Source organism: Sander vitreus, chromosome 5 (assembly GCF_031162955.1).
Source record: "Sander vitreus isolate 19-12246 chromosome 5, sanVit1, whole genome shotgun sequence".
Lineage (NCBI taxonomy): Eukaryota > Metazoa > Chordata > Actinopteri > Perciformes > Percidae > Sander > Sander vitreus.
The window spans coordinates 5,370,144-5,383,570 of NC_135859.1; the positions used below are offsets into that span (position 1 = coordinate 5,370,144).

General features: G+C 40.3%; 1 protein-coding gene across 1 annotated transcript in view; it reads left to right on the forward strand.

Moving 5' to 3' along the window:
* The window catches only part of LOC144517915 (transmembrane protein 132C), a 177,868-nt gene that overhangs the window by 78,799 nt on the left and 85,642 nt on the right, over positions 1-13,427 (forward strand). Inside the window, exon 3 of the mRNA XM_078250165.1 lies at positions 9,048-9,194. Coding sequence (XP_078106291.1) covers positions 9,048-9,194 — 147 coding nt within the window. The remainder of the gene's footprint in view (positions 1-9,047; positions 9,195-13,427) is intronic.

Consider the following 13,427-nt stretch of genomic DNA (forward strand, 5'->3'; position numbering starts at 1 on the left):
GTGTGTGTGTTTGCCAGCACATTTTTCTGTGCGTGGCTTGTGTGAGTTTTGAGAACGTTTGCTGTTGTGCTCAAACTGAAAGGCGTTGTGTTTACCCACACACACACACACACACACACACACACACACACACACACACACACACACACACACACAAACACACACACACACACACACACACACACACACATTGTGACATCTGCAGATTAGCTTGCGGCTGCCTGCCTGTCCCCGTACAGGAAAAAGTGGAAATACACACTTTCAGCCTTTGTTGAGCCCCACTACCTGCACACTCTAAATCAGCTTCTCGCAAATAGACTGTAATATCCTCCAACAAGGGATGATACTGCAACAGGCTCGAGGAACTATTTCACAAACCCTCAAACTAACTAACTGCAGCCAGACATGTTGCATTAATAAAAAGAGCCATTCTTAAATTTGTTGAATTAAATTAGAGTTTGGTTTGACTGCAAAAAACCTTTCTATCTGATGAAACAGCAGAGGGAAAGCTGCACAAGTATTTTATAGGTGTTAAATTATCTCACATCCAAGTATTATTGACTGTTTCTATTTCTCTTTGCCACTTTTTTTCCCTCCAGCATGGTTTTTCCCCATCTCGCTGTGCTCTTAAATGTCGAGGAAAATCCAATTAGGTGGACACATTCTGCAAGAACACCACAAAATGCACTCCATGATAGCGATCATGTGAATTCTTCAAATGGGTTTTCCAATGCTCCCGTCTCGTTGCTCACACCGTGTCTACACAAAAGATGGAGTAATTGGCAAAGAAGATCTCCATACAAAATGTGTTTCCCCTCTTTTTTTATAGCCACTCAGCATAACAATGGGTACTTCTGTAATCTCTGCTGTGTGATTCAGAAATGAAAAGCCAAGGAAATGTGTCTCCTGGCATGTGAGGGGAAATGGCTGCAGCTGTAGGTAGAGCATCTTACCAGCATCTAGTGGCTTCCCATTTGACACATGAGCAAAAGGCACATAATTGTCTAATATATTGCATTCACTGTCCGAAATTAACTTTTTGACATACCGGCCTAGTTGGCATGGTTAATAAATAATTTCTTTTGGAATGCTGGCTGACTCCTGCCAAAAATTGCCAAATACTGGCTAATTAATTAGCTTTAGGTGAACGTTAGCTATCAGTAAACAGAAGTGACTATTGTGACTTTTGTCTGATGTCTGGGTGTGTTTGCATCAGTGTATGTTTGCGTGTGTCGGTCCGCCCTGCGAAGCTCCGACGTGCAGCCAGCAAAGGAACAGAAGAAAGTAGCGGCAGCTTCACCAAAATGAAGACTGAAAAACAGAACTATTTTTGGACAAACATTTACCCGCCATGTGGCTGAAAGCCCTCTGAGATTTACTCGGCAAACGGAAACTGCGCTTGTCAAGTGTTCATTTCAGACCCTGATTGCGTTGTTTGAGACTTATTTTAAAAAGATACTTTTAGCAGGCAGTGACACCTCCTAAAACAGTCCTTTATTCAAGCCAAAGTTAAAATATGGCTATCTCGCTGTAATAAATACTAATATTTACATGGACACAGGTGGGGAATTCTAAATGCGCTCTTATCATTCATGTTGACATTATGTTGCATATAAAGAAGGAACAAATGAATAATTCATACTAAGAGAAAAGGCTGATGTCAGGCTGATGACTAAGTAGAGGCTATTATGTTTACCTGACCATGCTGATAGCCAGCAGACAGGCAACGTCTGTCCCCGCCCTTATGCTTATATTTCAGTTTTTATGAAGGTACTCAAAAGTGTCCAGTGTTGTGTCAAGTGTTGTGTCAGTGCATCATATTTCAATCATTCTGCTGTTGTCCAATTAACATTTTATGATGATTTTAACGGTTAAAAAACCTCTGAGCCCCTGTACGTCTACATGCAGCGCTCATTTCTGTCTCTTGTAATCTATAGTATCTGTTTTCCTTCTCTGTTGAATGAATGAGATGAGCAGCACGACACACTGATTGAAGTAACTGCAGAGTGTACGGTCATGCTCTGTGCCTGCAAACATTGACTCATGCACACAGTCTCTTCTCTAACCTGCATTTTCTTTCTCACTGTTTTTCTATCTACCTAAACTCCTACCCACACATGGCCTTACCTACAGTATTTGCTTCCTCTATTGTCCTTTTCTTTTTGAAAAGGAAACAAGACTGGGTGTCTGCAGCCGTGCTATCATCTTTCTGAGGCTGTACTTAAACACATCAGTGCTACCATCAGCATGCTAAGCATGCAACATTAATGCTAAGGTAAAATGTTTATTATGTTCACCGTTTTGCTTTAGAATATTAACATTTGCTTAGTAGCCTGGAACACAAAGTACAGCTGAGGCTGATGGGAATGTCATTGGGTTTGCAGGTATTTAGTCATCAACCAAAGTATTGGACAAAATGAAAATTTGACCTGATGATGGCACTAGACGAAAAGTTCAGGGATCGCTAAAGTTACTAAAATTCATCCCGAGGGAAACATGAAAGTCTGTACCAATCCATGTAGCAATCCATCCAATGGTTGTTGACACATTTCATTCCAAACCAAAGATGTCAACCTCATGATGGTGCTTAAGGAAAAGTCTCTTACTTATGTAATCCTTTTCATCCCCTGTACCCCCCATCCCCTGACATCAGGTCACAATGCGCTCCCTCCACCATTCCCTATCCATGGCAACATATTGAGCCACATCTTGGCTAGTTTGTCAGTAGCACAGTTCTGCACCAGGTCATTTTTGGTCTTCTAGGTTTTCTTTTCCCTCAGCGCATCCTTTTGGATGCAATCTTCCTCCATTCGCAGCACATGGTACAGCCATCACGGACGCTGTGCTGCCTTATTCCAGTGTTGATGTTCTGGCTTTTGATTTTTGATCTTGAAGATGCCAAATACCTTTCCCAGACACCCATTGTGGAATGCCTCAATCATTTTTATATAAGCTCTGGTTGTTTGCCAACATTCAGAACCACACATTAAGATGATTGCTGTTGGATATGTCCTCCTGTGTCCCCTTGTCCATGCTAATGCTAAGGCTGCCTCAACAAACTCAAGGAAAAATCATAGGCTCACCATCACTAAAGCCATTTTGTGCATTTGCTCACGTATAGGGACAATTTTGATAGTTTCGCCATGTGAAATAATATTTTACAATGTATTGTTTTGTATTTGTGTCTATCTATTTAGCAGTAGTATCTATTTACAGATGACAATCCATCTGGTAGATGCTGAGATATTCATTCTTTGATCTTCTTCGGCATTAGAATGAAAAGTCAGAGGGCATTGGGATTCATCGTCTTGGTGTAATGGAAATCTGTACCAAATGTCATGGCAAGCTGTCCAATAGTTGTTGACATACTTTGCTCTGGACCAAAATAAATATCAATAATGCCACAATGTATGAAGACAGGACCCCTGGCATACACTATTAGACACACAGAAACACAGAATCAGTAGAAAACCATGGAAAATCCTTTTTTATTTATTTTATTTTACGACTTTGCAAAAGTTTCCATTTCTTACTTTACATTGCAGAAATAAAATAAGCCTGTTTTGATGAGTCACTTCAGAATTGTAGTGTAGGCGTTTGGCTTGATTTAATTTTTTTGTTTGCCCCTGTTTATGTGTGTGTCTGTGTGTGTGTGTGTGTGGTGTGTGTGTGTGTGTGTGTGTTTGTTCCAGTGTCTGCTCTTGAGGCAGTTATGGTCTGTGAAGCAGCAGACGAGCAGATGAGCATGGTGCTTTACACTGTTCCATTAGCCGACAACCACAAAGCATCACAAAGTACTGTCCTCCCGCTGTCTCTCTGCCAAGACCCCACACCGCAGCCCCCCCCAGCCCCCCCCCCCCACTGAGCCATTGCAGTCCTTGCAGACACTGTTTATGTAGGCGGGATGGCACAATAAAGCAGGAATTGCTTCCTTGGGGGAGCTGCTCATTGTGGATGCATATGGCCCTCGGAGGAGTCAGTGGAGAGAAATGGTCAGAATAGTTCACCAAACCCCGGGATGCATGCCAACAAGCCAGATGGAAACAGGGCACGGAGGTAACTGTTGTGCAGCCAGGGTTACAGCCAGGATACAAACCAGTGATTGGGGACTCCCATTGTCGGATTTCCCCTGGAAATATTTATTCCCTCCACTGCACCGCTGAGAAGTAGCTCTTCTTCTTATCTCCTCACTATTTATTAAGGATGGCCCTAAGGAGTTTAATGGAATGTGAGGGTTGATGGGCAGTAGAGAGAGAGAGAGAGAGAGAGAGAGAGAGAGAGAGAGAGAGAGAGAAAGACAGACTTGAAAGAGAAAAAGAATAAGAGCATAAAATATAAAATAGTTGCAGCATGATTTTCATCACTTTTTTTTTTATCCAAGAAAGGGTCATGATGACATGAAATGGCATAAGAATCGGGAGTGGACCACTCTGTGCTCTCTGATTGCTTCCTTATTACCTGCATTCTCTTCTCTTTGTTCAGCTCAGTTTGGCTCAGACTTCCTACAGTGGAGATGAATACTCGCCAGCCTCCCTGATGATTTCTGACAGTTTTGAGGAGTTACGTTTAGTGTGACTTAATACTGTCAGCAAAACACTGTTGCCTGACTGTTGAAGATGAACAGCACAGTATAGCTGCTCCATCCACACAGCAACAGACACATCCTTTCAGAATTTACCAGGTAGTCCAACTTCCCCACCTACTTTTCCCCAAGAAAGCTCCTTTTTCGTTTGGTCTAACCCAAATAATGTGGTACTATAAAATAGAGCTCTGGGTGCCCACTGACTGCTATGATTTCTTTCTCCATTTCTGATTCAACAATATCAGGACATCAGGAGAATCTATACACTGATAGGCTTTCGTGACACAGCGTCACACAAAATGCTCTCTCTTCTTCTGGAGTTGGAATATTTCAAGTCACGCTAAATTTGCATCTATTTGGCTTTTTGCATTGACTTTGTATTTCATCAGGCAGTTTGAAAACGCCATTACTCTTAAGTTTAATAAATATACTCTATGGTAAACATTAGTTTTGACAGAGGTGGAAGAAGTGCAGCAAATCGTAGTATTTGCTGCAAACTGTATTTAAATGATAAAAATACTCATTATTCAAAATGGCATTACTAGAAGTGTTAGATAGATAGAGCTTATTTTAACTATTGCATATACTGTTGGGTAGTTTTATCCATATCAATGCCTGTTTGATGTATAAAATCTTGATCTGAAAATAAACTTCAGACTCAGACAAATGTAGTAAAATATTTCCCTCTAAAATGTAGTCGAGTAGAGGTGTAAAGTAGCATAACATGGAAATAAATCCCTCAAATATGTGCTTAAGTACAGTAATTAAGTAAAAGTACTCAGTTTTCCACAACTTTTTGATACAATTAAAAGTGCTTATATTATGCTAATTTTCAGGTTCATAAACCTATTCATGGTTTAACTTTCAAAAAACACCATATTTTTGTTGTACTGCACATTGCTGCAGCTCCTCTTTTCACCCTGTGTGTTGAGCTCTCTGTTTTAGCTACAGAGTGAGGCATCTCACTTCTGTTCCATCTTTGTTGGGAGTCACACATGCGCAGTAGCTAGGTAAGGACTGCTACCAAGTCAGAAGCAGAGTATGAGGGCGTGCCACGCTAGCAGCTAGGCGAGCATTATAACGCGTGTTACAAAGTGACGCACGTTCTTCACGGAAGTAGAGGCTGGACTACAATAGAGCTGTTTGACGCAGTTTGTGAACAGTGTTCTCTGTTGGAGATGGTAAGTGCCTTTGCTGTGGACTTTGGGCTTTTTCACTTTGTAAACCTATAACATGCACAAAAAGATATATAACACAATAAAGGAAAGGGAAAAAGCCAATAAGCATAATATGAGCACTTTAAGATTGCTATTTGACTGTATTTAGCTGGCCTATTTGAAGGCATATATTCCCTGGTCGAGGTTACAACATGAATCAAATAGTCACTAGTATTGGATGACTGCTGTTTAACCTTCAGGATACTCCTACGCTGGCTGGGTACAAGGCTAGAATGACCATTTAGTCAATAAAGGACACTTCAACCATACTATAACACTCAGTAAGCTCGGATATGGTCTGTGGAGTAATGACTGGCTCCCCTCTGAGACTCGACCGTGTTTAAAACATTCTGAAGTCTCACTGGAAAGCACTGATTGACATCCTGCTCACTGGAGTGTAAAGAGAACAGATACAAGACCCCGCTGCGCCTGTTGGGACCCGAGGATAAGCATAAGCTCTTTGTGTTACAATTGTATGCTCACTGCCAGTGAGTTCCTCCTCAGCACTTCCTTTCACTCTGGCTCGGACAGTGGATCTTCCATTTAGTGTGTGTGTGTGTGTGTGTGTGTGTGTGTGTGTGTGTGTGTGTGTGTGTGTGTGTGTGTGTGTGTGTATTGGCACTGTAAGCTTTTACTTTGTGATGTCCTGTGTGTTTCAGGATTTGCAGTAGGTTAATGAAGTGTTGTTATTTACTTTTTGTTCTATCCACTTCTCCTCCACCTGCCCCAGCTAAAGTAGACAAGTTGTGGTGACTTCCTCCTTTTCCAGTATGTTTAACTTTAGCAAGCAGGTTCTTGTTGCTTTCAGTCAGAGGATGATGAAAGGGAATATAAATATAGTTTTCTAGCAAACTGTGAACACTGGGGATTTTTGAGGTTGCAAATATATAATATCTTGTGGCTGCTTTGTATTATGAGCTATGGATCCTCCCTGGAGTGGGAAAAATCATATTTGTCATCTGGTCATTTGGTATCATAACCCTGTTTGACCAGTTATTCAAAAAATAAATAAACAACAGAACAACAAACAACAGTTGAAAAAGTGATGCAATGTGAAAAACTATATTTTTTTATATTCATTTATTTATTTAAATACATTTATGTCATTATACAGTATGTATTGTTACAAAAACCAGTGAGGATAATGACAAACAGCAATACAACAATACTGTAAATACCAGATTGTAAAAAAAAAAAACACCAGCTCTACATTTCCCATAATGCAACCAACAGTATCTTTCATGAGACTTTCCCTCCCATGCCTTTTTACTTTCAAGTGTGTGTGTGTGTGTGTGTGTGTGTGTGTGTGTGTGTGTGTGCGTGCGTGCATGCGTGCATGCGTGTGTGTGCCCACATGTAATACGCTATACAGCATAAAATCGTAGGTATGCACAAATGGCTCAACTTACACCTAAACATATGTACACATGTTCTCTTAACTCAGACACAATTACTCTAGCAATGCATGAACAACAAAAACAAACAAAATGGGTATTAAGGACCTACTGCAACTCAACCTATTCACCAGTTATATTTAGGACCTGGCTACTCAGCTCTTTAGGAAGGACTTTAAGTTTCCTGTAGAGCTAATCAACTTAAGGCTTGCCTGTAACCTATTCCACATAACAGCTGCTGAATATAAAAATGAGACCTTTCCTTTACAGCTTTTGAATCTGCATGGCACAAAATTATAATACATACATAAATACTTACCATGACAAGAAAATTAATGATGTTTCCTTTAACATGTACTCTAAACCTGTTATTTACATTACTCTAGCATTTTGCTGAACAACCTTCATTGCTCGCTCTATAATCTAAAGCTAATTTTCCCCGAGTAGTGTGGTCATAGTGGAAGACACAAAATTTGAAATACCTCACGACGTCCCGACAAAAACCCAAGCATGTCATATTTATGTTTCCCTCTCCTGCCCAGTTAAAAGTAACTTCTGGTTGGGTTCCATTATGTTCACCCATATGAGCCCCTTGCGCTTCTCAGTACGCAACTATAAACACGAGATGTTTTAATTTCAGTAAACCTATAACCTTTTAACTATCGCCCTCTGGTCAGGAGCATTAATTAAACTAAATGAATCACACCTGTGGATGCAACATTACTCCCTGCACACATATCGTTGCTGCTCAAACACACACACACACACCATCTGTCATATTACCCATTTTCACTCCGCAACATGACATTATATCAAAGAAAGAAGTTTGACTGGAGAGGGCAGATATATTCATTGGCATACGGAAAGGCAATCGCATAGTGCATGTTAAAGTGGAGCAACACATTCGAGATGAAAGTCCTATCTTTGGTCTCATCTGTCAACCTGGTATGGATTGGATAGGGAAAGTGATTGGGCCTTCTTCAATGATTTAGTCTTCTCTCAAATCCTGGAACATCGCTGTCACTCACAGATAGAATCACACTGTTCACATGTTATGGAACATTAGTCTTAATCTATTTTATGTCAACACTTTCACATCTGGATCACTCTCTGTAGATACAGTGAATATGCTCTGCAGCATGGGTTACTGTTAGGGAGATTTTAATTTAACGATTAAAATCTGTCTTATGGACACTTTCCTCCTTTGTAGTCCACTGAGCCAAGGACATTGACGCTGTAATTTTGCCGCAGTCAAAGAAACCTTAATGTCCTTTTCAGACTGCGAGACAGTGAATCTATTACTGATGGAGGTGAAGGAGTGGCATAATGGGATGGTTGCATCACATACCACTTATACAGCAGCCTCCTTTTATGGCAGACAGCATTTCATTCACCATGGATGGCAGATCCCAAAGTGTCAGAGAGTTACTAATTGATTAGTTAATTTTAGCTGATTTTAGCTCACTTATCAGTCTGTTCAGGATGTAGAAACTGCACATTAAAATAGCAGGTGTTTGCTGTGTTTTGATTACTTGATTGATTGGTTGAACACATGAAATAACACAAACATAACACAAAACAGCCAATTGCGTTTTGGGGAACAAAAACAGTGTGATCACAACCAAGATAACAGCTGGGACATCTTTTGAAGACAAGACAGTGCAGTGAACCATCTGGATAATGTATTGCTAGACAGAATGACAAAAAGAAAAATATAATTGTCTGCCTGGAAGCAGCTGCCGTAAATCAATCAGCTGGCAAGGACGCTTTGAAATGAGGATCCTCTAGGTAACAGAAGTAGAATCTTTCAGGCTTACACGTTCAATAAACATGTCTTTTTTTCTTTCTCCACAGGGTGAAGTTGAAAGAAGGAGTGACTTTTCTTGGGGCGCGTCCCAGCAATCCCACTCAGTGGATAGTTAGTCAGGATGTGCGCAGCGAAGGCCACCGAGTCGTGACTCTCCACTGCCGCAGGAAGGAGTCCGGCTACGATCAGCAAAGGTCAGCACATACATTACTTCACTTTCAAGGAATACGGCAAGTTTTTGGAAGATTGACCCACTAGTCAGTCCCTCCAGAAAAACGCGATTATGCGATCGCAGAATTCAGCCAAAGCATAATCAGCCAAAGTCTGCATATTTACGGGTGCCGCATTTTTTCAAATACGCCGCACTTTCACCGCATAAATTGCAGATTTCCACGTGAAATATGCGGGGCTTGCATGATTTCATAATCCCCGCATTTTCGTTGCAAAAAAGTCACATATATCTTAGCAGAAAGTTGAAAAATGTTGCGTTTACTTCACACAAGAGCAGCCATTTTCCCCTGTTGTCGAAAAGCAGGGTGTTGGGAGAATTACTTTTTTTCTCTTTTTCATCAAACCACCGTTTTTGCAAGTTCCCGCAATTTCATTGCATAAAATTGACATAAATATCCCCCATATTCTATCGAATTTGTTAAGAAAACGTGCCGCATAATCAAGGATTTTTGTCCGCAACAATCACAAAAAAACTCTGCGTTTTTCTGGAAGGACTGACTAGTTACTCTTATTCAGTAAAGTGATAAAGAACAACCTGCATGAATTAATATTTTTGGTCACTTGGGGGACATCAAAACACAAAATTAACATATTATCTTAAACATTTGAAATTGTGAACATGCAAGCAAGCAGCTTCCTATGTACACCGTCAATTATTTGGAGTCATTCTTTTACCCACCTGGTGAATTTAATTCCAATATTCACTCTCCTTTTAGCTCTGTTTTGATCTTTACCAACTCCTGAGGGAAATATCTGGCTTTTTAGCTGCTAAATACTAAATACTATATGCAATATGGTGCTGGGCAGGTAGCGTAAAGTGAGTTTAGCAGAGGGTTTTTTGTTGGAAACAGCTGCCTGCTGCTGCAGACAAGTTTGATGAAAGTGGTGATAGCCAATCAAAAAAATTTATATCATGGCCAAAACCATGAGCTGAAAGATGCTAAACTTCTCCATGGAGTTAAAGGGAACTACAGAACTGGGTGATAAGTCTCTGTGCTTTCATTATACTGGTGACCGCCCATTCAGGTCAGTAGGAAGTCGACATCCAATCACATCAGATATTATTGATGTTGTTTTATTCCAAAACTCATGCACCTGTTCACACTCCCAGACCATGTGCAGGAAAGTTCCAGTTTGTTCAGGTTGGCAGAACGTGCAATAGGGAGTAGGAATGCCTTTAGAGACGTATCTCTTCTGAGGTGTCCAATATGTCCTATGACATTTGTTGAAGTGGATCTGCTGGTGATTTGGGTTCTTGGAACAGTGGGAAACTGTCTCCCAATTAGTTACGTTCCCCTCCGGGCTCAGCTCTCACTCCCATTTCTTTACTATTGGGAGTTCTCCTACGGATACTTGCATCAGTTTAGCATAAATCCTGGACACTAATCCTCTCTCAGGAAAATCAACAAGCCATTTAATGACATGTAGGGCTGAAACGATTCCTCGAGTAACTTGAATAATTCGATTACTAAAAATCCTTGATGCAAAATGATTTGCTTCGAAGCTTCGTTTAATCAATGTTACAAACATTGTATTGCTCACAGTGTTTCCGCATGGATGATTATTACCGTCGCACACTGGGCTGACGCTGCTGGCGACACATGCCACGAAACTGATGGCGCAGTTTACAAAATAAAGAAAGAGAGCGTAAATAGTGAGGGGCTTAGAGAAGAGACAGGCTGGAGAAAATGACAAGAAGTGTCCATAGTTTGGAATCAGTTCAAACGTAGTTAAAGCAAACACTCTGTACAGTGTGTCTACTGCAAAATCAAACTAGCTTACCACAATATTAGCACAACATCAATGCTTCAGCATCTCAACAGAAAACATTGAGTCTAACTTAATCATCCATTCCACGAAGCGGACCCGACAAAAGTAAATTTGAAATTTAAAACAATTTGATCTAAAGAGCCGACTAGACTGACTATCTCTTCGGAAAAACAGCTGATTGTTGCGCACCATTTTCTCTCACTCTCTCTCTTCAAGGAGAAACAGCTGATCAACGCTCTACTAGCATAAGTGTAACAGAGCTGTGTAGCATTGCATAATATATAAATGAAAATAGGTTGAGTATAACTAATATTTACATATAGGCCTATATACAGATCAGTCTCAGGTTGAAAGTTGTAGTTCTGAAATTTAAGTTGCACAACTTAAGGTAATGTTTATGTATGTTTAATGTGTGCCTTAGTTTGAGGTTGTTATTGCATTTCAGAAAATGTTTTCTTTAAAAACAATATAATATGGCACTTAAATGCACTTAATGTTTAGTTTTTTGAGAGATGATATTGAGAGCAACGTAGGCAATAAGAATGTTGCTTTTTCCGAAAATTAAACCAAACTATTGTATATTATTGCTCTTCAATAAAACAAAAGTATTTCTATCCGATTACTCGATTAATCGATGGAATAATCGGTAGAATACTCGATTACTAAAATAATCGATAGCTGCAGCCCTATCCCCATGGTACTCTATAACATTTTCGGGCTGACCTTAAGCGAAGATAAAGGAAAAAGGATGTCCTAGGGATCTCAAAGCTAGTTCTCAGGTCCTCAAAACTCAACATACCTTCCCCATTGAATAACTTGTCTAAATACCTCTGTCATTCCACTGGTTACAAACAAAATGTTTGTTACCAGACATTAAGCGCATGTTGTGCCAAATTGGGGTGCTCAAATGCCACTTATTGGTGTAGCGTAGTTGCTCCTCCACCTGCATACACTTTTTTGGACACACACCTGCAAAGGCGAGATCTTGCAGTCTTAGACTTCCAGTGAGGCTTTGCTCTATTTCTCTCCATGGAACTGTAGATGAGGGGTCCATCCACACTGTGAGGGCCCGTAGCTGAAAAGCTTTGTGGTACACTTTAAGGTTGGGGAGGGCCAGGCCTCCCGTGTTTGTGGTACGTTGCAGGGTAGAGTATTTTAGCCTAGGTTGTTTACTATTCCAAATATACTGCCGGATTACGGTATCAAGTTTCTTCCAGAAATTTATTGGTGGGGGTAAGGGGATCATTGTACTTAAGAAATTCACTCGAAGAACTATGTTCATTTTAACGACAGCAATCCTGGACCGTAGCGATGCAGGCACGCAGACCAATTAGTCAGATCCCTTTGAACACTACTTAATATAGTTTCATAGTTGTCCTGGACAACTCGCTGTAGCGATGCGTGAATGGTGATGCCCAAATATGTAATTTTGCTTTGGGTTGGTATTGTATCACTAATAGCTGATGTCACCTGTTTGTTGTTCAACAGGAGCAGATTAGATTTATTCCAATTGATTTTATAGCCGGAGATTGAGCCAAATTCGTTAAAGATCTTAAGGATTTTTGGAACAGAGTCTTCAAGGTCAGATATGTACAGTAAAATATCATCTGCAAATAACAATATTGAGTTGTTATTAGATTTAATCTGGACAATACATATTTGCCTGGGCTAACGGTTCAAGAGAGATCGCAAATAGCATGGGAGAGAGCGGGCACCCCTGTCGTGAGCCCCGCGCCTACAGGCCACTATCTTTGTAAAATTATTTCACACAACAGATGTTATTCTTATCTTGTGAAAGTGTCTTCTTTTTTTTACACATTTACTTTTTACATTGTTTGCAAAAAAACTAGATTGAATTGCTTGAATGCATTTTACAGCTGCGACAAATTCTCATTTTCTAATAATAATAATAATAATAATAATAATAATAATAAATTGAATTTGCATAGCGCTTTTCAAGGACTCAAAGTCGCTCTTGTGATACTCAACTATTGAGTTAGCTCGATCATTTCGACTGAGTAGTGGTTCAATCTCCATAAAAAACTTTTTTTACAGTCCTTTACATAACCATCATTTTAGAAATTGCTTTCGCTGATCGTTCACATTTTGCAAGAGATACACAGGCACTGGAACATACAGTGTGAGTGGTTATCTAAGTGATGTTCCCTCTGCTGAAATGACACACTTGACTCCATAGGATGTCTGTTTAGACCACTGTGGGGAGGGAGAAGTTAAAAGACCATTGCTATATCCCCTCTTCTCTCTCTCCGTCCATCCTCTCCCCTCCTTCCCTCTCTCTTTTTATTTGCATACTTATTTCCTCCGCTGCCATATCCACAAAGTTGTTTTGGTCATTTCCTATCTGTATTCACGTCATTAAACTAATCTGGCAGATAGGGAAGTGATTGCCAGCACTGGGGAAAAGG